Below are 27004 nucleotides of genomic sequence, written 5' to 3'. Positions count from 1 at the left end.
CGTCCCATAGGCCCCCGCGCCGCCGGGGTCCTAGCAGGCAGCACCGCCTTCCGCCGCATGTGCCTGCAGCGCGATGCCCAAATCCAAGCGCGACAAGAAAGGTGAGCGAGGGGGCTTCGAGAGCCGATGGGCAGCTCCGCCGAGAGGGTGCCGGCTGCGGTGGGGGCTTGAGGGGCACCGAGTGGGACGTCGGGGCGTGCGCGAGGAACTCCGCCGGCTCTCTGGAAACTGCGACAGAGCTTCGTGGCCGCTGGCGCACCGGAGGGGGTTGGAGCCTGGTCGGGTCAGGGGAGCGGAGACTGCCGGTCCTCGGGTGCCCTTCCAAGGCTTCCTAGGCCGGAAAACAGCTTTTGAGCACCCGGGCTGCGCCCGATCTCGCGTTGACCCACCTTTCCCACTTCAGCCCCTCTCCCTTAGCTCTCTGCGCTCCCACCACCCTGGCCGTGGTGGGACCTTTCCTTTGGGAAGGTTTAGTCCCGGCTCTGGCCCTTTTGCTTGCAGTTGTTTCTGCGTGGCATGCTTATGCTTAGATCTTCATGTGGTTTGGTCTGTTTCAGTTGTCAGTTCATAAGGCACCTCCTGAGAGACCATTCCTGACTGCTATGTGGTAGTCTCTTTCACGCAGGCTGAAACAGGTACTTAGGGGCCTGGCACTGTAGGCGTTGGGCGGATACAGCAGTTACAGTAAGGGAAGCCTAGAGTCCTCATTGAGCTTAAAGTTTTAGTCATAGGAAATATATCCTCCCCAAAACACCAAAAGTCGAATCAAGTCAGATCGTGATGAGTCTTACGGACTAAAAGTGAGATAAAGAAGTGATGTTATTTCATTTAGTGCAACCAGAGAAGGTCTCTGATGAGCTGACAAATAGGCAGAAACCTAAAGAAAGGAAGTGAGCCATCCACGGAGTTACCCCAGAGCATAGTGTTCCAAGGAGAGAGAAGATAAAGTGCAAAGGGACTGTATTGAGAGCACGTTTGATGTGTTCTGGGACAAGAGGCCAGTGTGGCTGGAGCAGAGTACACAAAGAAGAGGGAGTAGGTTGGGGTTTATAAACCTTCCCAAGGAATTGGCTTTCACACCCAGGTGCAGTGGGTAGCCATCTGAGAGCTTGAGCAGAGATGGATATGGTTTACTTTTTTTTTTTTTTTTAAGGATTTTATTTATTTGAGAGACAGACGGAACACGAGCGGGGGGAGGAGCAAAGGGAGAGGGACAAGCAGACTCTGCTGAGCAGGGAGCCCAACACAGGGCTCAGTCCCAGGACCCTGAGATCATGACCTGAGCCAAAGTCCGACACTTAACTGACTGAGCCCCCCAGGGACCCCGACATGGTTTAAATTTTAAAAGATCACGCTAGGGGCACCTTGATGGCTCAGTCGGTTGAGCGTCAGACTCTTGGTTTTGGCTCAGGTCATGATCTCAGGGTGGTGGGATCGCGCCCCACTTCAGGTTCTGTGCTGGGGGTGGAGCCTGCTTAAGATTCTCTCTCCCAGGGGCGCCTGGGTGGCTCAGTTGTTAAGCATCTGCCTTCCGCTCAGGTCATGGTCCCAGGGTCCTGGGATTGAGCCCCGCATCGGGCTCCATACTTGGCGGGGAGCCTGCTTCTCCCTTTCCCACTCCCCCTACTTGTGTTCCCTCTCTCTGTCAAATAGATAAATAAAATCTTTAAAAAAAAAAAAAAGATTCTCCCTTTCCATCAGCTCCTCCCCCCACCTCTCCCTCTCTAAAAAAGCTTAAAAAAAAATCACCCTAGTTGCCTTATTGATAATAGACTGGGGAAAGTGGGGAGAGAAGGCAAAGTTGGAAGGAGCGAGACCAACAGTAATCCAAGAGAGGGTAGCGCTGGCTTGGTCCACAGTTGTAGCAGTGGAAGTGGTGGGAAATGGACAAGGGCATTGTGTTTACTCTCCTGTGCTGGCCCTTACCCTGACCAGTGAGATTATTGTTCCATGTATATACCAGGCAGGATGAATAAAAATTGCCCCATTACGGGGGGTACCCTTAGCTTTGCATTTGATGCTCTGTTAAGTGTTTGTGGAATGATTGGGTTCTGTAGAGGGAGACCTGGTGAGATCTGGCAAATGCCATACCCTTCTGGATAAGAGGAAATTGAGCCCTAGCTCTTGGGCAGAGGTGCTTGCCCTCCCCAGAGAGGCAGTGCTTTATCCATGAGTCCAAACTGCAGAACAAGATGGAGCAGAGGAGACAGAGTCCCCAGATTCATTGTTCCCCAGCAGAGGCCACCAAAGGTTTTCTCTGTGCACCATGGCAGAGAGCAGAAAGGGACCCGCCTGAGCCAGCCACTAAAAGCACTCCAGTAACAGGAGCAAGCCCTGCCCCCACACTGCAGTACAGAATCTTAGTTTAGCTGAACTAAGAGGGATGCAGGAACATCTGGTTTGTCTAAGTAATAGGAGATATGTCAGGGGATGTCCAGGCTCAGGAACACTAGAGTAGGCACTCTTAGGACCCTGGGAACACATAGCTTTGCCTTTCCTCACCCTGGCTTTTGGTCCAGCTGAGCTGCCAAAGGGAAGATGGAAATGAGTCTGCAGGGCCTCTGGATTCGTCTCTTATCACCTCTCTCTCTCTTCTTTGTATTAGTTTCCTTAACCAAAACTGCCAAGAAAGGCTTAGAACTGAAACAGAACCTGATAGAAGAGGTAAGAGCTCATTCTTTTTATTGTTCCAGATCTTGTATTTGGTTTATAAAGGTGGCTAGAGGGCTGGCAGGGAAACATTGTTTTTAAAAAAAAAAGGGGGGGGGGAGAGAAAAACACCACCATGAGGTGCTGGTTCTGTCCTTTTTCCTCCAGCAGCAGCACCAATAAAAACTCCCATAGTAATGATTTCCAGCTTTGACTGAGCTCTTACTCTGCACTTTGCACCGCACTAAGTACTCTGTGTGCTGTTCCACTCCATCTTCACAGCGTACCTGGGAGGAGTTAGCGCTGTTTTGCAGCTAGCTAATGGAAGCTTAGAGAGATTTGGTAGCCTGCCCAATGTCAGCTGTGGAGTTACACCGGGCACCTAGCTGGCTCAGTTGGTACAGCATGCGACTCTTGGTCTCGGGGTCATGAGTTCAAGTCCCACATAAAGTAACTAAAAAAAAAATCTATGGGGTTATCAGATGTGAGTAAATGCGCCAGCCTACTGTCTACACTGCTGCAGGCCACAGGCTGGGTGAGAGGAGAGTCTCCTCCAGCCTCCTCCAGCACAATTATTCCTTTTCCTTGAGAAAGCAGTCAGCAATGTGGGCACAGCAGGGCCGATGAGCCACCTCCCCTAGTGAGTAAAGAGTGAGGCTTTATATATTTCCATTTAGCAGGAGCCTTCCAAGCGTAGCTAAGTGTTTCTGGGTTGTCAGTTAATGGGCAGAGCAAAGCAATCCATTCCACGCCGGGCACAGATAAGTCAGAAAGCTGGGAGACCATGGGATCTCAGCTTACCTGCACTTTGAGAGCACACCTACTTTGCCTCAGGGGAGCCCCTGTAGTCCGTGATCTTGGCTTCAGTAACGGAAGTAAGGAGGAAACAACTAGACGCCTCCAGCTCTAAACTTCCACGGTTGTTAGGGACCTAGACCAGATTCTTCCCCATCTGAGGCCCAACCCATGCTGCCCCTTGAACTCCAGAACCCCATTGAATTGTCCCATAGCTTCGGAAATGTGTGGATACGTACAAGTACCTTTTCATCTTCTCCGTGGCCAACATGAGGAACAGCAAGCTGAAGGACATCCGGAACGCCTGGAAGCACAGCCGGTAAGAAGGCCTTCCTGCGTAGAGAAGAAGCAAGGATGTTCTCAAAGCACAGGGGCAGTTATTGACCCTTGGGTATCTGGGTCACACAGATACCTTACTGAGGACAAAGCTTCACATTCTCCAGAGGCACTTTTTAACTGTTAAAACTGGTCTTGCATTGAGCTCCTTGGGCAGGACTGGGTAGTTGGTCAGGGAATGTTTGAGCAGTGATCCCTCAGGAGAAGGGGCTCCCTTAACTCCTGGGATCTGGTCCTTTTAGGAACATCCCATCAGTTTTAGAATGTCGGTGTATACTCCAAGATGCACACGGTGACCCGAGAGCAGGCTGCATGAGCCACGTGGCTGGTACCTGTCCTTGGGCTGGATCTGTGATGGTACGAGTGATGACTCTGGTCTGCCTCAGACCAGTGATGTGCCTCTTCCATACATCCAGATTGGGGGTCTAGGGGATCACATAACACCCACAGTGGGCCAGTAGACAAAATACTGTGGATGTTTGAGGTCTGTAGGCAGGAAAAAATGAAGGGGGTCCTTGGCTGCGGACAGAGAGCCGGCAGGGCTGCACGGAAGAAGTAGGAGCCTCTGGCCAAGCCTCCTGCGGCCCAGCAGCCTGGGCCTGAGTTTGGGCTCCCGGGGACTAGAGCAGGTTTACACCTTAACTGGGGGACGGTGGAGGGGGCCCTTCCTTCACGGACCCCTTTTTCCCTCTAGGATGTTCTTTGGCAAAAACAAGGTGATGATGGTGGCCTTGGGTCGAAGCCCAGCTGACGAGTACAAAGACAACCTGCATCAGGTGAGTTTCTGGCCTTCTGGCCTGGGGAGGGATCAGGCAGACCAAGGCCTGGCTTAAAGCTCGGCTCTCCTTTAACCTGCAGACCCAGAGTAGTGCCCCCCCAGCTGTGTCAACCAAAAACATCTGCAGATATTGCCAGATGTCTAATGGGACTGGGCCGACCCCACTTTTGTTCTGTAGGTCAGCAAGAAGTTGAGGGGTGAGGTCGGTCTCCTTTTCACCAACCGCACCAAGGAGGAAGTAAATGAGTAAGTGTTTTTGAGGACTAACAGGGAAGGAATAATCCGGGTACTTTGTACAGTACGGAGATACCAAGTAAAAACTGGTTCCTGGAACACTGCTCCTGAGTCCTCGTTCTCTGCAGCACCAAGTGGTCTGCAGCAAACGTGGGCAGGGAGGGGAGGCCAGGGGAGCCTGACTTCATGCCCGGCTGGTGGGCCATTCAGGAGCCCCACCATCACCACTTGTCTTTTCCTGAGGTGGTTTACAAAATACACGGAAATGGACTTCGCTCGAGCCGGAAACAAAGCAACTTTCACTGTGACCCTGGACCCTGGGCCCCTGGAGCAGTTCCCCCACTCCATGGAGCCACAGCTGAGGCAGCTGGGCCTGCCCACTGCCCTCAAGAGAGGTATGGGGAAACCCCTGGAGCTGAAAGGTCACAGCTTAGCTGCCGGGAACACAAGCTCCCAAACCTGACAGACCCCCTCTGGCCTCTGTGGCTGAGCAGCTCATTTCTGCCAGTCTCCATTTCCTCAGGTGAAAATGGGACTGAGTGACCACCTCTTGGTCGGGGCAAGAGTGGATAGTAACTCAGAGCCAGAACACAGCAGTTAAGGGACGTGAGGGGCCCGTCATCCCCCCACAGACCGTCCTGGGCAGCTGAGCACTTGCAGGTTTAGCCTGAGTGTGCTGGGGAGGGCGGGAAGGGCAGGGGACCAACCAGCTCCCTCTCAGCTCTGGGCAGCGGGCAGAGAGCTGTGCATGGGCCTCTGTGCCGAAGTCACCGTGTAGGGTTCCTTTCTCTGTAGGTGTGGTGACCCTGCTGTCTGACCACGAGGTGTGTAAGGAGGGCGACGTGCTGACCCCAGAGCAGGCCCGTGTGCTGGTGAGTCTGTCTGTCCCCCCACCCCACCCCACCCTGGCCACGGTCAGTGGGCTGTAGCACCAGGGCCCCTGGCCGGTTCATGTCACCCTTGCTCCTCCTTTTTTTTTTTTTTTTTTTAGATTTTGTCAGAGCAAGCGAGCATAAGCAGGGGGAGTGACAGGCAGAGGGAGAAGCAGGCTCCCCACTGAGCAAGGAGCCCGATGTGGGACTCAGTCCCAGGACCCTGGGATCATGACCTAAGCCAAAGGCAGCTGCCTAACCAACTGAGCCACCCAGGCATCCCAACCCTTGCTCCTCCTAACCATTGGTTCCCTTTATGTGTCCCTTGCAGAAGCTTTTCGGGTATGAGATGGCTGAATTCAAGGTCACCATCAAATACATGTGGGATGCACAGTCTGGAAGGTTCCAGCAGATGGGAGATGACTTGCCCGAGAGCGCATCCGAGTCGGCAGAAGAATCAGAGGGGGAAGATGACTGCTGACAGATACTGGGGACGGACTGTGGGAACCACCCCACTCCCTGAATAGCAGGGAGGGCGAGAGGGATGGACTGCTTTTCTATAAGGAATAAAACTGTCTGCAAGGTGGCTCCTGTGGACAGCAAAGAGGACTTTTCCTAGAAAAAAGGCCTTGGCTTTGGACTTTTATTTGGATTCTCTGGGTTCCTTTGTTTACCTGGAGCCAGCTTCCAGCACTGGCTCCCGCATTACGTCTGGGGACGTGAGAGCCACCCCCAGAGCCGGGGCTTCTCTCCTCTGGCCCTTTTGCGCCTCCTGGACATGGGGGTTTGCCAAGGAATAAAGGAACCCTGGCCACCCTTCCTGCCCCTTTCTTTCTCTCCCTCCTCCCCCCCAGTCCTATCCCCTGCCCGAGCCAGGGCCGGGGGTCTTACAGGATGCTTTCGCTAAGACAAGAGTAAAGCCACTGCTGAAACCCAGAGCAGATATGAAAACTGTTACACAGCATCCTGGGGACTTTTATTCTTGGGAGTGACTCTAATGGTAGGTAAACCTTCAGGGCATATGGCCCTTTCTCTTGTGCGTAGCAGAGAGAGGGCCACCTCCAGCCGCCCTGTCCGGAGGTCGGGCTGGATTCCGGACAGGAGGCTGGGAAGCCTGCACTCCTGCCCCCTCCCCGCAAGCCCTTGGGAAGGACAGGCAGCAGAGCAGCTGGGCAGCCAGGTCTAGCGCCTGCTCTGTCCAAGCAGGACACGCCCAAGTGGGTCACAGCACAGCCTTCTCTCGTGAAGGCAGCTGGGAGCATTGCGGGAATGGAGCAAATAAACAGCTCGTGAGCAGACACTGTGGAGAAAGAATAGGCCAATAAAGGCCCACGGTGAGAGTGTCAAAAGAAGTGACAGACGGAGGCCCTCTGCCACCTCAAGCCAGGACTGGCCCTAGCAGAAGTAGTTGGGACATTCGTGGGCGACGATCGAAGGTGCCAGGCTCGATCGAAGGCCTGCACCACGGCCGGCTCCAGGGGCCCTTCCTCGGTTGCTGCCAAGTTCTGTGTCAGCTGCTCCACGCTGGACATGCCCAGGATGACGGCGTCCCCGTGGGCACCCTGCAAGGGGAGACCGCCAGATGTGAACACATTATGCACCATGGTGGCTCCAGGTGCACACCCTCCCTCCCCGCCCTGCCTCTGCCGAGACCCGGGCTCTGATGTCTACTTAGAGCCTACGTTCTTCCAGAATTTACACAGCCTGCAAACAGCTTGAAAGGCTGGCCTCTACAGACTCCCCAGCAGGCAGACGTGAGTTCAGAGCCGCTCCCCTGTGCCCCTCCGCAGTGGGGTACACCTGGCGTAGTCACTTGACATCCCCAAACTTCAAACTTCCTTTATTTTGCAGGAATTAAAATTTTGTGAAGTATTTGTGTCAGGCCTGGCCCTGAACAGCTCAGGAAAGGGGAGCCCTCAGTAGATCATGCTGAAGCCAGAGGAAGGTGTGAGGGCAGCCTGGGACAGCAGAGGGGGCGACCCCACCAGGCACAGGGCCCGACTCTGCAAGTGTGCGGCATGGGGCGGAACAAAGGCTAACGGTTAGAGATGTAAGTTTCAGAGTCCACTGGATGCTCATGCCCGGTCACATGTAGCTGTGGGGCCTTAAGCGCCTCTGCAATCACTTCCTCATCTGTGAAGTTGGAATAATCACACTTAATAGGGCCCGTGGAGTTCCTAACGGGGCACTTAATGAAACTTCCCAAAGAAGAGAATTCGCATGGAGAAACACCAGAAGAAAAGGAATCATCTCAGAAACTATCAAGTAATTGTGTAGCCCTCTCCTTTCTTCCACGTTCTCCCTCACCCCACCACGGAAAAAAGCAGTCCCCCCGGGACGGCCGGCTCACCTGCAGCTGGGAGCGGTGGTACATCTACTGGAGGGCGGCCGAGGTCATGCGGGGGGCGCTGCCGCCACACGCGGCCTGCAGGGCCTTCTCCACCAGGGCAATGGCCTCGAAGTGGTGCTCCTTCCAGAAGCTGGGCAGGTGGGGAGGGGGGCACAGCGGTCAGTGCCATGAGGTCACTCCAGGGCAGATGTCCCACCCCGGTCCCTGAGACCCCGAGGGGCTGGCATCCTCTGAGAATGCAGGTGGATTTCGGGCCCCACACCTGGGCATTTTTCAGTCCGGTGAGGGGGGGCGAGGGGATGCAGTGGGCAGGAATGCTTGCATTTACCATGCTCACTAGATGTGAACAACCCAAGCCCCAGCTCGGGACCCAGGAGCAGCCACAACACTGCGCTAGCGTGCCTCCTGGTACTGGACCCGTGACAAATCCTGGCTAAAGCCACCTGCCTCCACTTCTCTTACCTGCTCCGTGAGGAGAGCGAACGCTCCAGGCCAGCCCCTTAACAGCCAGTGCCAAATGTAAAGGAGATAATGGACCTGACGGTGCATGCTTTGAAAACTATGAAGGACGGTCAAGGTCAAAACCATCAGGCCTCAATTCTCCAGGGTGAAGCCCAGGCCCTGGCGGTGAGAAATCTTGAGAACACTGGGGCATTGGTTCCTAAACCTGGACACCTGGCCAGGAAGATCAGAAACGGGTGGGCAAGGGTGGGCGGGGGCTGGATTAGGACTGAAATCACAGCGGTGCACACGAGGTGATCCCAAATACTAGACGCTCCATAGACACTCCCCTGCTTTAAAAGTCCTTGGCCATTTCAACAAGACTAACAATGGAGACTTGCACAAAACTTCCTTCTTGCCCTCCTCCCAGGGTGGGGGGAAAAAGGCAAATAAATTACACACAGAAATTAACCGTGGACTTGGCTTCTATAAACATAGATTAGGAGCTTGCCAGTAGTCCACGGAGGACATCTAAATTTGATAAAGGAGGGGCGCCTGGCTGGTTCAGCTGGAAGAGCATGCGACTGGATCTCGGGGTTGTGAGTTCGAGCTCTACGTTGGGTGGGATTACTTAAATAAAACTTTTTAAAAAATAAAGTTGATAAATGAAGGAATAGCAATAAAGTGCACTTTGGGGGAGGTCGCAGGAGAGGCCAGAGGGAAAGAGCCATGAGTTTAAATCGTCACCTCTGAAGAGTACAACTTGGCAACGGGTTGCTTTGAGCCACGGGCCTGTATTCCTTTGATAGCATTTCCAAATTTTAGAAAGTGGAAAAGTAAGGGAAGAAGGCTGATTCCAACAGCTGTGTAACTATAACTGTAGACATTGAGAAAATATTACTGCCAAGAGTTTACAAAGCTTAGATTCCTTTGCCTGAGGGGAAGGGCCAGGTTTCCCGAGTCCTGATCCAAGGGTACCTCCCTCCCCCGCCCCCACTGTGCACAGAGGGTGAGCTCTTCCCAGGAAAGAGTTGTGGAGCTTTGAGAAGGCACAGGGATCCACATTCCCAATCCAGGCCCCTAAGCCCTCTCCAGAGACACAAAATATCTGGGGTGTGGATGTTGGTAAAGCCCTGGAGATTCCAGGGACCTAAGTCTGAGACCAGGAGGAGGTGCTGGCCCCCAGAAAGCAGCCCCAGAGACCCCCTATTTCAGACTAGGAGGACCTATACCACCTCTTGCCCTGACACAGCCCATCCCCCGCTCACCGATTCCTGTAGATCTCAGCCCATTTATTCCCGAAGAAGCGGCACACAGGCTGTTTCCCATCCTTGTCCTCATACTTGTACTTGCCCGTCAGCAGGCCCCTGCGGGGAGACTGACATCAGAGCCCCAGGCCCACCCTGCTCCCAGAGGCTGTTATGGACTGGCGGGGGGGGGGGGGGCGGGGGGAAGGGCAGGGGACCCAGGAGGGATGGAAGACACGGCCCAGTCTATTTTCAAACCCCTTTCCGATTCCCAGGGCCTGGGCCAGGCATCTACCGGGTCAGGAAGAGGCAGAGACAGGGCCAGGAATGGCCTCCCACCCCAGAGGGAGCCTGCCCCCAGAGCAGCCCGTACCAGCTAAAGCTAAAGGGTTGTAGGCATAGAACCTCAATCCGAAGTGCCTGAGGCAGGGGAAGAGCTCTGTTTCCACCTGCCGGGGGTAGCGTTGTACATGCCCCGCGGGTAGAAGGGCCGGCTGCAGGGTGTGCACATATCAAAGGAAGGGACCCCAAATCTTCCCTTGCAGAGCCCTCAGTTCAGACCCTAACAATCCTAGGACCTTAACAATCAGAGCATATACTGAGTAGGAAGGAAACTTCATTCATTCAGCCAACGTTTCTGAGCACCAGCTATGGGCTGGACATGGAATTTCCATCCACACACCAACATGACAAGGCCCCTGCCCTGGGAGATTTAATAGCAAGGTAGAGCGTCAACAGGTATAGTCGAGAAAAGAAGCAATCATAGTCCACTAGTACGTTCTGTGAGCAGTGTCTGGCACCAAGTAGGAGGACAAACATTTGCTGAATGAATGAGGAGGAGCAAAGTAGAGCCAGAGATCTCAGGCTCCTCTGGGGCACGGGAAAGGCTTCCAGGGGACGAGCCATCTAAGTGAGGCCTGAGCACTTCTACCGGGGGGAAGGGGAAGAACGGTCCAGGCTCACGCCCACAGCCAGGGAGCAGGAAGGAAGGGCCCGCGGAGCACGTGCAGGTAGGAAGGGGAGCCAGGGCCAGAGCGAGCAGGTGCCTGCTGGCCAAGCTGAGGAGCTTGCGCGTTATCCCCACGACACAGGCTGTCAGCAGGGGAGTGGCTGCGATGGAGAGGAGGCAGTGGGAGGGGCCGAGAGAACCGGGGATCAGCTGGGGCCCCCGCAGCCCTGGCCCTCACCTGGTACACGGTGGGCAGGAACCAGTCGTTCCTCCTGCAGAGGGTGCAGATCTCGGCCACCTCCCAGGCGGCATAGTTGGAGAGGCCAAGCTCCACGAACTTGCCCTGCAGGGGAGAGGCCTCGGTCAGAACCCACCGCGGCCCAGGACACTGCAAAGGGGAGACGGGGGTGGGGACCCTGGGAGTGGGGTCTGTCCCTGGCTCTGCTCTGGGACGACCCTGGTGCCTCCACTCTCCTGGAGCTCGGGGGCCCGCCTCACCTCCTGGTGCAGCTGGTGGCAGGCACGCAGCGTCTCCTCCACGGGGGTGTTGTGGTCAGGTAGGTGCAGGTAAAAGCGGCCCACCCGGGGGCACTGCAGCCGTTTCAGGGATGTCTCCAGCTGGGCCCGGACACCGTCAGGCTTCAGTGAATTCTCACCCAATGGATTGGCCTTGGTGGCGATTTTCGCTTTGGGGGAGGAGTGAAATGAGAGTTCAGGCCAGTTTACCAAACACTGGAGAGAGTCTAGAGTAATGACACAGAGAAAAACCTGGGTTCACATCCCAGCTCTGCCATTACCACCTCTGTGACCTTCACCAAAGTTACTCAACCTCTCTGAGCCTCAATCCTCTCAACTATAAATTGGTAGCGTCAATGATACTATTTTGTGTGCTGGTCCCAAGGATTGATCAGGACTTGAATGGACATGTTGTTCATTGCCATCATCGCCAATGTCATCACTATGATGGATTATTTACCAGGCCCTAAGGGCTGGTAGACCCAACAGGCGATCCCTGCCCTCGAGAAGGCACTGTCTAAGGGGCTGCATTACAGTAAGCGAGGCAGGGATATGCACCAGGGGCTGGGGGAGCCCAGGACATAGAGGCGGGAGGCCCCTGTGAGCTCAGGGAAGGCTTTCTTTAGAATCTGAATCTTGGTCTCCAGGGGGAAGTCACAGGCTGCCAGTTGAGGAAAGGTGGGAAGTTCATTCCAGAGGGTGAGGACAAGGGCAAAAACCCAGAGGAAAAGAACATGGCGTGAGAGGAGCCACGACTGCAATTCCAGGGATCCAAAGCACCAGGGTCAGGGGGTACACAAGGCAAGAGAAGGGCCACAGACCCGATGGAAAGGGCCTTGGGAGCACCCCATGGAATCTGGCCCTCCCTGAACACTCGGCGCCTGGCAAGTCACCTGACTCCTTGAGACTTATGAGCAGGCTGGAGGACCGCTCACTTGGAATTGTTCCGTTCCTCCAGCTCTTCTTCATGTGAATTAAACTTCGGAGCTGAGGTTTAAGGACTTTGGCCCCGCTAGCTCTGACCAGGAGGGAAGCGAAGGAGGGCTTGGAGAAAAAAGACATTGAGAAATAAGACCCAGGGTGGTCAGAGAAGCAGCCAGGTGATCTGGAAAAGGGCGAGCACTGAGACGCAGGCATATTGTCTTATGTTCCAGATCGAGCGTGCTGTGAATCACGGGAGAACCCAAGCAAGACTCTAGCAGAGGAGAGAGAAGAGCCCAAGGGAGAGACGGTGCCGTGTGCTAACAACATTACTATTACTACTCCTAACCGTAACAGTAACAGCCAACATTGCTGAACTCTAGGGACCTGCCAGGCACTGCTGAAGCCGTTCAAATGGCATCAGACTGGTGATGGACGGTCCCCTGCCCTTACGCAAACCCTCCACTTAGCTATATCTGCCTGCTCCAACACCCCTGGCATTGCCAAATCTCATTGCCTTGGCACGCCCACTGCCCACACCCACAGCACTAACACCTGTCCTCCTGGCCAACTAATCAGTTCTTCAGTGTCTAATGCTCCCTCTTCTGAGCTTTCTTCAGTGGCCCCTCCAGAAGGGCTCCCTCTTCCGGGCTTCCCCAGCCTTCTCTCGAATCCGAGCTCCCGGAGTGGGTTCGTGTCAATTTCCCTTCTAGGTCCTCAGAGGCTAGCCCAGAGGGCAGTTAGACACCCTACCACCCGCACTCCCCCATCCCCGCCCACCGAGCACCCTGCGGCTCTCAGGCGCTGCCACTGAGCATGGCACCCGGAGCCCCACGGAGCAAAGTCTAGGGCCCAGAGCAAGGAGGAAGCAGATCCCCCACAGGTTCCAAAGTCTGATCCGGGGCTGTGCCAGGGAACGCCAGGACTGTACGGGCAGGGTTCCAGCAGATCAGGCCTGCACGGGGCACCTGCCGGGGGGCGGGAAAGGAGGTAGGGGCTGCACGGCGCCAGATCCCAAAGCTTTCAGGGCCCCCTAGAAGACCTAACCAAGTCGTTCCAGACTGGACCTGGGGTGGGACGTTGCTGGAGGGAGGGTCCTGGGAGACCTTCTCGGAAGGGAAAAGGAGAGGAAAGGAAGGTCAGGACAAAGCACTGTCCGGCTGTCCGGGACGACACGTGCACGGGGCCTGAGGAGCAGGGGGGTGATCCAAAGCGCGGTCAGCGCCCAGGAGGGGCCGAAGGCATCGGTCCTGACCGCGGGCCGGGCCACGGCTGGGGCCGGCGGGTGGGCGCCGCGCGGTGCACGGGGAGGGAGCGGTTACCTCTGCAGTCGCCGCCACCCAGCCCGAGGCCCAAGCCGCCCAGGATGCTCTCGGACTGGCCGTCGCTGTACATGAAGGCCGTGTCCAGCTCCGTGTGGCCGCGCTCCAGGAAGGCGCGCACGGCCGCGGCGCTGGCGGACGCGTCCAGGCGGCGCCCCATCTCCATGGCGCCCAACACGGTGGCGGGCCGAGCCGGGGCCCCGGAGGCGGCCCGCGGCGGCGACAGCGGCCGGGACATGGCGGCGGCGGCAGAATCGGCTGGCCCAGGCGTCGCACTCTGCGGTCGGCGCGAGGCACTAACCAGCGCGAGCCGTTGCCTCTTTAAGGAGCGCCTTCGGGCCCCGCCCACCAGCGTTGGGGGCGGGGCAGTGTGCCCACCTCCCCCTCCGCTCCGCTGCCGCCCACCCGGGCCCTGCTGCACGCACGCGTCACGCGGGGCTTCGGGGACCGCGCACTTGGCTGGCGGGTGGGCCGGGAGGGGGCGCTAGTGCGAGGCTTACGAGCGAGCGCGAAGGCGGAGGGCTGGGACTCCAGGGGCCTCGCTGCCACGTCTCCCCACCTCCCTCGGCCTCGCTCTGAACCGTCCCGGGGTCCCGGGGTCGTTCCGGAGGGGGCTTTCCTACCTGCTAAAAGTCCTGAAATGAGGCCTTGGTTTGGGGGCGTGGGGGGGGAGGCGCTCGGGCTGTCCCGCCGCCCTGCGGTCCCAGAAGCGACTCTGCTTCTCAGGTCGAGACTTGCCAAAGGCTCCAGCCCGGGTGCGCGTGTTAAGACATGGTAACGTGTGAAAACAAGGAACTGTCAGCCTCCAGCTACGTAAACCCAAGCGAAAATACTTCAAACATGAAGGCAAAATAAAGACTTTGTTCAGACAAGCAGAGGTGTAGAGCATTCATAGTAGCAAACTTTCACTCTACTAGAGGTATTTTTAGACCGAAGGAAATTTGAATTTACACACACACACAAATGAAGTGCTGGGGGTGGTCAAGGTGGATAAATATAAAACACTTTCATTTTTAACCATTGGGTTTTTTTTTTTAAAGATTTTATTTATTTATTTGACAGAGAGAGAGAGAACAAGTAGGCAGAGTGGCAGGCAGAAGCAGACTCCCCACTGAGCAGGGAGCCAGATGCAGGACTCCATCCCAGGACCCTGGGATCATGACCTGAGCTGCAGGCAGACACTCAGCCAACTGAGCCACCCAGGCACCCACCTTTTCACTTTCTTGATGGTATCCTTTAAAGCACACACATTTTATTTTTTTTTAAAGATTTTATTTATTTGACAGAGACACAGCGAGAGGGAACACAAGCAGGGGGAGTGGGAGAGGGAGAAGCAGACTTCCCGCTGAGCAGGGAGCCCGATGCGGGGCTCGATCCCAGGACCCTGGGACCATGACCTGAGCCGAAGGCAGACGCTTAACAACTGAGCCACCCAGGCGCCCCAAAGCACACACATTTTAAATTTTGATGTCTAATTCTTTTTTTCTTCTGTTGCTGGTGCTTTTGGTGTCGTCTAAGAGACCATTACCTAACCCAAGAGCATGAAGATTTACTCCTGTATTTTAAGAGGTTTATAATTGTAGCTTTTACATTTAGGTCTACAATCCTAGAGTTCATTTTGTGTGAGTGTGGATGGTGTGAGGAAGGGGATCAACTTCATTCTTTTGCATGTGGATATCCAGTTGTCCCAGCTTCAATTGTTGAAACTATTATTTTCCTATTGAATTGTCTTTACACACTTCTCTAAAATCAATTGAAAGTATATATAAAGGTTTATTTCTGGACTCTCGATTCTATTTCATTCATCTGTATGTCTGCCCTTGCCCTTACGCCACTACCACACTCTCTTTATTACTATAGCTTTTGGTAAATTTCAAAATCAAGAATCAGAGATTGTAGGCTTCTTATTCAAGATTATAGCTATTCTGTGTCCCTTGAACTTCTATTTGAATTTTAGGATTTGTTTATGAATTTGTTAAAAAAAAAGATAAAACAAAAAACCAGTTGGACTTTTGATAGGGATTGCTTTGAATCTTTATCTAAATTTGGGGGACTTTGTCATTTTAAGCAACTCAATTTTAGGATAGCTAATTGTACAATGGTAACTGATACACCATCCTGTTTAGGGGAAGAATGCATTTTATTGTGGATGAAGACAAGAGAGGGTGACTGCTTCTGTAGAGAAAACAATTTTGTCTGCAAGGTGTCTCCCTCTAGATGGTAAATGGGACATTTCTTAGAACAAAGAGTGTTTCTGATTGGTGGTTTGTTCTGGCATTTCCACGCTGAGCCCCCTTCCTCACTTCAAGATAAGCAAGCTCCAAGTGCTGACTTCTGCTGCTTGGCCCACACTCCACCCCCCTGGCCAGGGCTAGACTGATTTTTCTGCACTGGGAGTGGTCAAGAAGCAACCCTCAGACCTGGGATTTTTCTTCCCCAGCGTTGGGTGCCCCCTGCTTGGAGTGGGGGTTTGCCAAGGGAAATGGGGACCATGGCTACCCAGGCCACCCTTCCAGCTCCAACAGCAGGAGACCCAGGGCAAGGCTGAGAGTCCTACAGATGACAAGGAGACAGGAGGCTTTCACCAGGACAAGAGTAAAGCCACTGCTGACATTGAGTCTGTTAAAAATGTCATGCAGCATCTTAGGAGGTGCCCAGGAACATCGTTCTTCTTCTCAGTGGGGGCGCTATTGGGAGGTTTTGGCTCCAAGGATTCTATTTCTAGATGCCTCTATTTCCTGAGGTGATTCTGAATAAGAGAAAGTATACTTCAGGGTGCATGGCCTGCTTCTCTTCTCCTGTGCACAGCTGAGTGAGGGCCACCTCAGCCCTGCTGTTGAGAGCTCAGGCTGGATTCAGTACAGAAGGCAGGAGAGAGCCTCCTGAGGGCAGTGTGTGCTCTACCTCTGCCCTCTGGAGACTCCAGCTCGTGGTTCTGCCCTGTTGGCAGTAAGCTCCCGGGCAGGATGAAAACAGGCTGCAGACAGTAAAGGAGACAGGTTCGTGGGGTTTACTCGGGGCCCAGGCGACAGCCCGGTCAAGTGCCGGCTTTATTCAGACAAGAACGTCCCAAGTGGACCACAGCCCCAGGCTTTACAGGCTGCGAAGGCATCTGGGAGCCAGGAGGGAATCTAGAAAAATATTGTATCGAGCCAGACAATCAAAAAAGACCATGTTAAATCAACTTAAGGCAGACTGGTCAGGATGAGAGAACAGAAGAGGTGGCGGAAAAGAGAGAAACCTTTGGCAGCTGGAGCCAGGACTGGCCCTAGCGGAAGTAGTTGGGACATTCGTGGGCGACCAGGTGCCAGGCTCGATCGAAGGCCTGCACCACGGCCAGCTCCAGGGGCCCTTCCTCGGTCGCCGCCAAGTTCTGTGTCAGCTGCTCCATGCTGGACATGCCCAGGATGACGGCGTCCCCGTGGGCACCCTGCAAGGGCAGACCGCCAGATGTGAACACATTATGCACCATGGTGGCTCCAGGTGCACACCCGCCCTCCCCGCCCTGCCTCTGCCGAGATCCGGGCTCTGATGCTTATTTATGCCGAATATAGTTCCCTAAGGAACTTGAGATGCCTTCAGTGATTTTAACGACGTGACTCCGAACCCTGTCTTCTTGCCCCCTGCTCGTCCTCAGACCCAGCTGTGCTCAGAGCCCAGCTCGACCACTCAGCTGGGTGCGCTTGGCTTCGTCCTTCCTCCTCTTGGTGACTCAATCTTCTCTGTCTTCAGTGTGGTTACGGGAATGAGAAACGACGTCAGGCAGCGCGCCCCCGGTTTTTGAGAAACTACTCTATGTCCGTCAAACCCTCTGCAACTGTGTCAGGCTGGTGCAGGAGACATCAGCGAGGGAGACCGGGGACGCCAAAGGGGGGGGGACGCCAAAGAGGCGGGGGCACCCCAACTCCCACCGAGGAGCGAGTGAGGCTGAGGAGTTTTGAGAAATTTTCTACCCCCCACACAGCTGTGTGGAGCTGGTTCCTCACCCATAACACCGGGGGAATGGCACCTCATGGGGCTGGAAGACAGACTAAATGCACGTATGCGAAGCCCTCATCCAGGGCCTGGTGCTCAGACAGCTACTAAGAACAACGAACGACTGCCTGACTGCTCTGCAGCTCTCACCAGGAGAAACTTCAGAGGGGAAAACTGCTTAGGGGTTAGTGCCTGGCTGGCTCAGTCAGTGGCGCACACGACTCCTGGTCTCGGGGTTGTGAATTCAAGCCCTACACTGGGTGTGGAGATTACTTAAAAATAAAATCTTTTTTTTCTTTTTTCTTTTTTTTTTTTTTTTAAACATAGGCTCCATGCCCAACCTGGGGCTTGACCTCACAACCCTGAGATCAAGAGTCACAAGCTGGGACCCCCTGGGCGGCTCAGTTGGTAAAGCCTCTGCCTTCGGCTCAGGTCATGGTCCCAGGGTCCTGGGATCAAGTCCTGCATCGGGCTCCCTGCTCAGCCTCTTCCTGTTCCCCTCCTCCTGTTCGTGATCTCTCTCTCACTCTGACAAATAAATAAATAAATAAAATCTTTTTACATGCTCCACTAACTGAACCAGCCAGGCGCCCCCAAATAAAATCTTTGGAGGCAAAAAACCCCCAGGAAAACACGACTTAGAAATGACCTAAAGGTAATTCTGGCTCTGTTACAAGGGGCAGCGGCGGGCCCCCCCGGGACGGCCGGCTCACCTGCAGCTGGGAGTGGTGGTACATCCACCGGAGGGCGGCCGAGGTCATGCTGGGGGCGCTGCCGCCGTATGCGGCCTGCAGGGCCTTCTCCACCAGGGCAATGGCCTCGAAGTGGTGCTCCTTCCAGAAGCTGGGCAGGTGAAGGGGGCGGAACAAGGGTCAATAACCAGGGGTCACACTGGGGCTATAGCCACAAAGCCAAGCACGGCAGCTGTGTCTACCCAACTCGGCGGGGACAAGCGCCGAGCGTTCTAGCAGCGGGCCAGCTTGATTGGGCAGCAGAGCCAGCAGGCAGAAGGCAGCTAGAGGGGCCTCCCCGAACACCGCAGAGACATCTTCAATCTCTTTATGAGTTCTTAAGACCTCATAACGCCTGCCCACTTTACCTAGTGAAGCAAAGGTAACAAGATGCGGGGGGGGCGGGCAGGACTCGGCCCCAGGCCTCCTGAGCGTGGATCCAGGGCTTGCTCTTTCCTTCCTGGCAAGTGGTATGCCCTTCTCAGGGAAGCGCTAGGCCTTGGAAGACCCAGTATAAGACCCAGGGGTCGCCATTTGCTCACAGAGCTCCCAAGAAAACAAGAAACGCTGCAGAATTTGGTCATTTCTGCAGGAATCGAGACATGGGTCCAGACAGCAGGGAAGACCTGGAACTCCCAGGAAAGCTGCCTAGAATTTCTCCACGTCTGATAAAGGGGACCCTGCCCCCCACCCATCCTGATGCAGCCCATCCCCCGCTCACCGATTCCTGTAGGTCTCAGCCCAGTCATTCCCGAAGAAGCGGCCCACGGGCTGTTTCCTGTCCTTGTCCTCATACTTGTACTTGCCCGTCAGCAGGCCCCCTGCAGGGAGACTGACATCAGAGCCACGGGCCCACCCTGCTCCGAGAGGCTGTTCTGGACTGGCGGGGGCGGGGGGGGAGGACAAAAGTGGGGGACCCAGGAGGGATGGAAGACACGGCCCAGTCTATTTTCAAACCCCTCCCCGCTTCCCAGGGCCTGGGCCAGGTATCTACCGGGTCAAGAAGAGGCAGAGACGGGGCCAGGATTGGCCTCCCACCCCAGGGGGAGCCTGCCCCCAGAGCAGCCCGTACCAGCTAAAGGGTTGTAGGCGTAGAACCTCAATCCGAAGTGCCTGAGGCAGGGGAAGAGCTCCGTTTCCACCTGCCGGGTGGTAGCATTGTACATGCCCTGTGGGTAGAAGGTTGCTAGTGTCAAGGGAAGGAACCCCAGCCTGGTTTTTTTTTTTTTAATTTAAGTTCAATTAACATGTAACGTATTATTAATTTCAAAGGTAGAGGTCAGTGATTCATCAGTCTTATATAGCACCCAGTGGTCATTACATCACGAGCCCTCCTTCATGCCTGTCACCCATTTACTCCATCCCCCCACTCCTCCAGCAACCCTGTTTGTTTCCTGTGATTAAGAGTATCTTATGGTTTGTCTCCCTCTCTGATTATCTTATTTTTTCCTCTCTTCCCCTATGATCCTCTGTTTTGTTTCTTAAATTCCACATGAGTGAGATCATATGATAATTATCTTTCTCTGACTTATTTTCCTCAGCATAATACCCTCTAGTTCCATCCATGTTGTTGCAAATGGCAAGATTTCATTTTTTTGATGGCTGAGTAGTATTCTATTGTGTATATATATTACATCTTCTTCATTCATTCATCTGTTGATGGACATCTGGGCTCTTCCTATAGTTTGGCTATTGTGGACATCACTGCCATAAACACTGGGGTGCAGGTGCCCCTTCAGATTACTACATTTCTATCTTCGAGGTAAATCCATAGTAGTGCAATTGCTGCATTGTAGGGTAGCTCTATTTTCAGCTTTTTGAGGAAACTCCATACTGTTTTCCAGAGTGAATGTGATGAGGGAACAGATGAGGACAAAGCTGACGCTGACACCCCACAACCCCCCACAACCCCAGATGGGATATATGTGACATTCCTCATGCACTCCTGGTTGCCCTAAAGCTAAGGAAAGGAAAAACAAAGAGTTACCTTACAGAGATCACAATCCTGCAAGACCCCAGTCTCCCTCAGTTTACAAATGTCTTAGCAATCTATAAGAACAAAGCATTTCTATCAATAACCTAGCTTCCAGAAGGAAATGTAGATACAATTAAATGTCCTTATAACCTGCAGCCCATTGAGAGATACTTGAAGGGGGCAGAGTGTAATGTTCCTCCAGGAAGCTCCCCACTATCTTCATGTCAATGCCTTGCTAGAGGGAAAAACAACCTTAACTTGACAATGGCAAGGCCTCCCTATCCTGTGAGTCCTCTTAACATATGAAAATCCTTTTGAAACCTCTTTTCCTTACCTCCCCGAACCCCATAGTATATAATTAGCCACCCCTCAACCCCGGTGCAGCAGCTCTTTCTGCCTGCAGGTCCTGTCCCCATGCTTTAATAAACCACCATTTTGCACCAAAGACGTCTCAAGAATTCTTTCTTGGTCTTCTGCTCTGGACCTCACTCCATTGAACCTCACCTATGTTCCAGAACCTCATCAGATGCACCAGCTTGCATTCTCACCAACAGTGTAAGAGGGTTCCCCTTTCTCCACATCCTCGCCAACATCTGTCATTTCCTGACTTAATATTAGCCGTTCTGACTGGTGTGAGGTGGCACCTCATTGTGGTTTTGATTTGGATTTCCCTGATGCTGAGTGATGTTGAGCACTTTTTCATATGTCTGTTGGCCATTTGGATGTCTTCTTTGGAGAAATGCCTGTTCATGTCTTCTGCCCATTTCTTGATTGGATTATTTGTTCTTTGGGTGTTGAGTTTGTAAGTGCTTTATAGATTTTGGATACTAGCCCTTTATCTGATAAGTCATTTATAAATATCTTCTCCCATTCTGTCGGTTGTCTTTTGTTTGGTTGTCTTTTGGTTTTGTCGACTGTTTCCTTTGCTGTGCAAAAGCTTTTTATCTTGACGAAGTCCCAGTGGTTCATTTTTGCCCTTGCTTCCCTTGCCTTTGAAGTTGTGTCTAGCAAGAAGGTGCTGTGGCCGAGGTCACAGAGTTTGCTGCCTATGTTCTCCTCTAGGATTTTGATGGATTCCTATCTCACATTTAGGTCTTTCATCCATTTTGAGTCTATTTTTGTGTATGATGTAAGGAAATGGTCCAGCTTCATTCTTCTGCATGTGGCTATCCTTTTTTTTTTTTTTTTTTAAAGATTTTATTTATTTATTTGAGAGAGAGAGAATGAGAGACAGAGCATGAGAGGGAGGAGGGTCAGAGGGAGAAGCAGACTCCCTGCTGAGCAGGGAGCCCGATGCGGGACTCGATCCCGGGACTCCAGGATCATGACCTGAGCCGAAGGCAGTCGCTCAACCAACTGAGCCACCCAGGCGCCCTCCTTTTTTTTTTTTTTTAAGATTTATTTATTTGAGAGAAAAAGAGCACATGTGTGGGGGGGAGGACGGGGGGGCAGAGGGAGAGGGAGAGAGAAACTCAAGCAGACTTCACGCTGAGTATGGGGCTCAATGTGGGACTCAATTTCACAACCCCCAAATTAGACCTGAGTCGAAACCAAGAGTTGAACGCTTTAACTGACTGTGCCACCCAGGTGCCCCACCCCCTCCCAGGCTTCTTTTGAAACTATCAGTCAAAAACCTGCCCAGGACTTCAGTAATGATTTCCCAAATCACTAATGGTAGCAGTGGATAGGGATGGTGCTGGGCCCAAGGTAGGGAAACTGGACTGGCTATATCATTCCACAGATATCTATTGTTGCCAAACACAAGCAAGTCCAGCCAGGTTTCTGCTTCTGCCTCCCACAGATGTTAAAGCCATTAAAAACAAAGAAAGAAGTAAGTGTCCATTGATAGATGAATGGATAGAGAAGATGTGGTATATATACACAATGGGGGATTGCTCGGCCATATAAAAAAGAAGGAGATCTTGCCTTATGCGATGACATGGAGGAATCTACAGAGTGTAAGTGAAAGAAGCCAAAGAAAGACAAATACTGTATGGTTTCATTTACATGTGGAATCCAAAAAACAAAACAAAAGACCAGAAACAGACCCATATATACAGAGAGCAAACTGCCAGTGGTCAGAAGGGAGGGGTTGGAGGATGGGCAAAAAGGGAGGGCGGGGATCGGGAGCCGCAGGCTTCTAGTTGGAACGAGCAGGGATGAAAGGTACAGCAGAGGGAATACACTAGATGGTATTGTATGTAACAGCTTGCACGCCGACCACCTGTGGTGAGCACAGCATCACACAGACGATGTTGCACACCTGAAACTAACACTGCGTGTCAACTCTACTTCAATTAAAAAGATACACACAGAAAGAAGACAGACGATCACAATAGAGGTGGGCTGTGTGATCACAGCAGATGCTTACAAATACTCGCTGAATGCATGAAAATGAAGTCAATACTGGAGGCTCCTCTGGGGCACGGGAAAGGCTTCCAGGGGACGAGCCATCTAAGTGAGGCCTGAGCACTTCTACCGGGGGGAAGGGGAAGAACGGTCCAGGCCCACGCCCACAGCCAGGGAGCAGGAAGGAAGGGCTCGCGGAGCACGTGCAGGTAGGAAGGGGAGCCAGGGCCAGAGCGAGCAGGTGCCTGCTGGCCAAGCTGAGGAGCTTGCGCGTCATCCCCACAACACAGGCTGTCAGCAGGGGAGTGGCTGCGATGGAGAGGAGGCAGTGGGAGGGGCCGAGAGAACCGGGGATCAGCTGGGGCCCCCGCAGCCCTGGCCCTCACCTGGTACACGGTGGGCAGGAACCAGTCGTTCCTCCTGCAGAGGGTGCAGATCTCGGCCACCTCCCAGGCGGCATAGTTGGAGAGGCCAAGCTCCACGAACTTGCCCTGCAGGGGAGAGGCCTCGGTCAGAACCCACCGCGGCCCAGGACACTGCAAAGGGGAGACGGGGGTGGGGACCCTGGGAGTAGGGTCTGTCCCCGGCTCTGCTCTGGGACAACCCTGGTGCCTCCACTCTCCTGGAGCTCGGGGGCCCGCCTTACCTCCTGGTGCAGCTGGTGGCAGGCACGCAGCGTCTCCTCCACAGGGGTGTCGTGGTCAGGGGCATGTAGGTAGAAGAGGTCCACCCGGGGGCACTGCAGCCGTTTCAGGGATGTCTCCAGCTGGGCCCGGACACTGTCAGGCTTCAGCGACTTCCCTTCCCAGGGATTGGCCTTGGTAGCGATTTTCACTTTGAGGGGAGCATGCAATAGTTACAAGGCTTATTATGTGACCCTGTCTAAATTATTTCAGTTCTCTGAGCCTCCATTCTCTAATCTGTAAAATGGGGGTATAACAACGGACCTGTCCTCCTAGCGAGATCATGAGCACTAAATATGCAAGTTCTCAATGTTCACGGCTGTTATAATCACTAGTATTAGTCAGCGTGATAGGCCTTGCCTGGAGGCACACTTGCTCCCTCCCCTCAAGGAGCTCACAGCCTAAAGGTGATGTTACGATAAGGTAAGTGCAATAGAGAAAAGCCCCTAGTGCTAAAGGAGCCCCAAGTAGAGGAGTGTGGCCATCCTGGGAATTCTAGGGAGGGCTTCCTATGGGGATGACCCAGGAGCTGAGTCTCTAAGAATGAGTCCCGGCCAACAGGGAAGGATGGGAAGCATATTCCAGAGCCTGGGAAGATGGAGTCACAAAGGAACACACATAGTACGTGGAGGCCCATTCCTGCAATTCGGAGTTATAAGAGCATTGACTCCAGGTAGGGAGCAGCGGGACAGGGGGCCAAGAGAAGGGTGACAGACCTAATCGCAAATCCCATCAACCAAAGTCAGCTACGTTCACTGTGTCTGTGGTCGGGAGGGAACTCAAGGGGGCAGGCCTGGAAACAGGGAGGCAAGAGGCTGCGGCGAGAATTCTGCAGAGATACCGCGGCCGAACCAGGCACCGCGGGCAGAGATCAATCTGAGAGGCAGATACAAGGCAAAAGGAGCAGAAGCTGGTTATCGACCCCCCGCCCCTTCAGACTCAGAGAAGCTCGCACACCCACACCCCCACTGGGGAGACACAACTCCCATGAGAATGAAATAGTGTTCTGCCACAGCAGCCCCGAAGGGCCATCAAGTATACCAGCTGTCTGGATTTTGTACTTTTCACACCCGGCAAAGGCAACTCAGCAGGTCAGAGGGGAGGCACATGACCGCTCAGGATGTGGGAGAGAACCAGTCCCACAGCTTCTTGTGCACATTTTCTCCATGTCACCACAATTCTCAAATCCTCTGCACTCTTGGTGTGGATTTTGCCTCAAGTCCAACCTGTGGACTTTGGCTCAGTGAGTGCCTGGACTCAACGAAGGAAGCAGGGAAGGGCTGGAGGAGAAGAACCAATTCAGAAACAAAATCTCCATTATTAAGGAGGGGGCAGCAGGGCTAACTAGAATGCGTGGGTCTGAGAGGCAGCTTCCTCCAGATCTACCAAGCTCTGAATCAAAGGAGGACCCAGGGGGGCTCCCACACAAGAGTTGGGAAGGGCAGAAAAGCAGCAGAGTATGGTAGTAAAAATAACAGTGAACATTTACTGGGCCCCACGGATGTGGGAAACAAAAGACAAAAGAAAAAATTAAATTTGGGCGCCTGGGTGGCTCAGTTGGTTAAGCGACTGCCTTCGGCTCAGGTCATGATCCTGGAGTCCCTGGATCGAGTCCCGCATCGGGCTCCCTGCTCAGCAAGGAGCCTGCTTCTCCCTCTGACCCTCCCCCCTCTCATGTGCTCTCCCTCTCTCATTCTCTCTGTCTCAAATAAATAAATAAAATCTTTAAAAAAAAAAAAGAAAAAAAGAAAAAATTAAATTTCCTGACATGTCCTTGAAACAGGCAGGGGGACATTCCTCTAGGAACTCAGCTGCTTCGCTGTTAATACTTTGCTAAGGGCAAGAGGTAATCTTAGCCTGACCACTCCTCCCCTCCTTTCCCCAGGATCCTGTAAGTCTACTTTAACATATAAAAATCCCTTTGGGAACTTCCTTTATCTCTACCCCCACAAGATACATGTTGGTAATCATCCTCCAAGCGTATGTCCCACTGATACACATCTGAAGGGTCTCATGACTGAGTTTTTACTAAATAGTAATAAATGAACTTTTCTTTTTTTTTTTTTAAGATTTATTTATTTATTTTAGGGGCAGGAGCAGAGGCAAGAAAGAGAATCTTAAGCAGACGCCGCACTGAGCAAGGAGCCCAACATGGAGCTCAATCCCACGACCCTGAGGTCACGACCTCAAGAAACCAACCGACTTAACCAACTGCGACACCCAGGTGCCCCATGACCTTTTCCTAACAATAGCTAGCCCCCTCAAAGTCCCAGAAACCTTGTTTCCAAAATATCTTGGAGGACTGTGCTGTCCCTAACGCCCTCCCAACTTGAAAAAAATATAATCAGTCACCCATCACAACCCCAGTGCTGTTCTTTCTGCTCACCGGTCCTGTACCCATACTTCGATAAAACCATCTTCTTGCACCGAAGAAGTCTCAAGAATCTCAAGAATTCTTTCTTGACGGGCAGCTCTAAACCTCATTTTCCTATATAGCCACCACGATCCAGGCACCCTCCTAGGCATTTCCAATGGCATCAGGCTGATGAGGGACAGCCCTTCCCACGAACCTACATCCTCCACCCAAGCCGCACCTGTCTACTGGCCGTCCCTCCACATACCAGACGCTACATTTCCAAACCTGGTCTGCACAGCTCTGCCCTCAGCCTTTGATGCCCCTTTCTCCCATTCTCTTCCCAGCAAACTACTATTGATCCTTTAAGGCCCAGCTCCAGTGTTCTCTGAACCTTCTCTAGTGCCTCTCCCTGACCGCTTAATCCCCCGAAAGTGCTTCTTCTTCTGGGCTTCAACCTTCCCCATTAGACTCTAAGCTCCCTGCCGGTGGGTTGGAACCACTTTCCCTCCTATAGCCTATGGCCCCATAACAAACCTCCCCACTCTGCAGGTACCACCCCTGATCCCCCAGCTTGGTTTGTGACCTAGTTGCAGCTCTCTCTGGGAGCCAGGGTACTGCCAACTGAACTGAGCAAAGGCTAGGGACTGATAAAAGTCCAGGATGAGAAGAGGGTGCTCAGGGAGCCACGGGCAGTGAGGGCAATGGGGAAAGGGGCTCTTTGGGGCACCTGGCAAGGTTCGAGGGGGTACTGCATAGCTCTGGAGACCACTGCCACAGAGAGGTGCCCCAAGAAAGCAAGATGGGAGGAAGCGAAGGACTAGACCAGGCTCCGGGTAAGACTGGGGGGTGGGGTGGGGGGGAGAAGGTTCCTGAGTTGCAACTCCCAGAGTTAACAGAAGGGGAGGGGGAGGAGATCAGGACAAAGCACTGTCCGGCTGTCCGGGACGACACGTGCACGGGGCCTGAGGAGCAGGGGGGTGGTCCAAGGGGCGGTCAGCTCCCGGGAGCGGCTGAAGCCGTCGGTCCTGACCGCCGGCCGGGCCCCGGCTGGGGCCGGGTGGGCGCCGGCCGGTGCACAGGTAGGTAGAGGTTACCTCTGCAGTCGCCGCCGCCCAGCCCGAGGCCCAGGCCGCCCAGGATGCTCTCGGACTGGCCGTCGCTGTACATGAAGGCCGTGTCCAGCTCCGTGTGGCCGCGCTCCAGGAAGGCGCGCACGGCCGCGGCGCTGGCGGGCGCGTCCATGCGGCGCCCCATCTCCATGGTGCCCAGCACGGTGGCGGGCCGAGCCGGGGCCCCGGAGGCGGCCCGCGGCGGCGACAGCGGCCGGGACATGGAGGCTGCGGCAGCAGCGGCGCGAAGCTCAGGCGCCGGGGAACCACGGACGCAGCGCACAGCGCCACGGGCCACCGCGCGAGACAAGGCGCTTAGCATGAGGTCGGCGCCTGCGCCCTGGGGCTCCTCGAGTCCCGCCCACCCCGCCGCGGGGGTGGAGCCGGGAGGCGGCGAGAGAACCGGGACAGGCCGC

General features: G+C 54.0%; 2 protein-coding genes and 1 pseudogene across 3 annotated transcripts; 1 reads left to right on the top strand and 2 right to left on the bottom strand.

Annotated features, from left to right (window-relative positions):
• Positions 1-15: 15 nt before the first annotated feature.
• On the top strand, positions 16-6290 carry MRTO4 (MRT4 homolog, ribosome maturation factor). Its single transcript, XM_032392447.1, has 8 exons — positions 16-101; positions 2606-2664; positions 3660-3763; positions 4475-4556; positions 4737-4804; positions 5036-5187; positions 5588-5664; positions 5996-6290. Exons 1-8 carry the CDS (start codon positions 74-76, stop codon positions 6143-6145), a joined length of 720 nt encoding a protein of 239 aa, XP_032248338.1. The 5' UTR covers positions 16-73; the 3' UTR covers positions 6146-6290.
• Positions 6276-13663, bottom strand: LOC116624476 (annotated as a pseudogene). Its single transcript, XR_004297896.1, has 6 exons — positions 13411-13663; positions 11150-11337; positions 10890-10994; positions 9724-9833; positions 8015-8144; positions 6276-7226 (listed from the first exon to the last, which is right to left on the bottom strand). The product of XR_004297896.1 is annotated as an aflatoxin B1 aldehyde reductase member 2-like (transcript).
• A 1167-nt stretch (positions 13664-14830) lies between these two features.
• On the bottom strand, positions 14831-26925 carry LOC116624465 (aflatoxin B1 aldehyde reductase member 2). Its single transcript, XM_032392434.1, has 7 exons — positions 26574-26925; positions 23087-23274; positions 22827-22931; positions 19189-19285; positions 18838-18937; positions 18099-18228; positions 14831-16840 (listed from the first exon to the last, which is right to left on the bottom strand). Exons 1-7 carry the CDS (start codon positions 26908-26910, stop codon positions 16679-16681), a joined length of 1119 nt encoding a protein of 372 aa, XP_032248325.1. The 5' UTR covers positions 26911-26925; the 3' UTR covers positions 14831-16678.
• Positions 26926-27004: the final 79 nt, after the last annotated feature.

The sequence above is a fragment of the Phoca vitulina genome, unplaced genomic scaffold (genome assembly GCF_004348235.1).
Source record: "Phoca vitulina isolate PV1807 unplaced genomic scaffold, GSC_HSeal_1.0 scaffold2, whole genome shotgun sequence".
Lineage (NCBI taxonomy): Eukaryota > Metazoa > Chordata > Mammalia > Carnivora > Phocidae > Phoca > Phoca vitulina.
The sequence above is the reverse complement of the archived record's forward strand: the minus strand, read 5'-3'. Positions and strand labels throughout refer to the sequence as shown.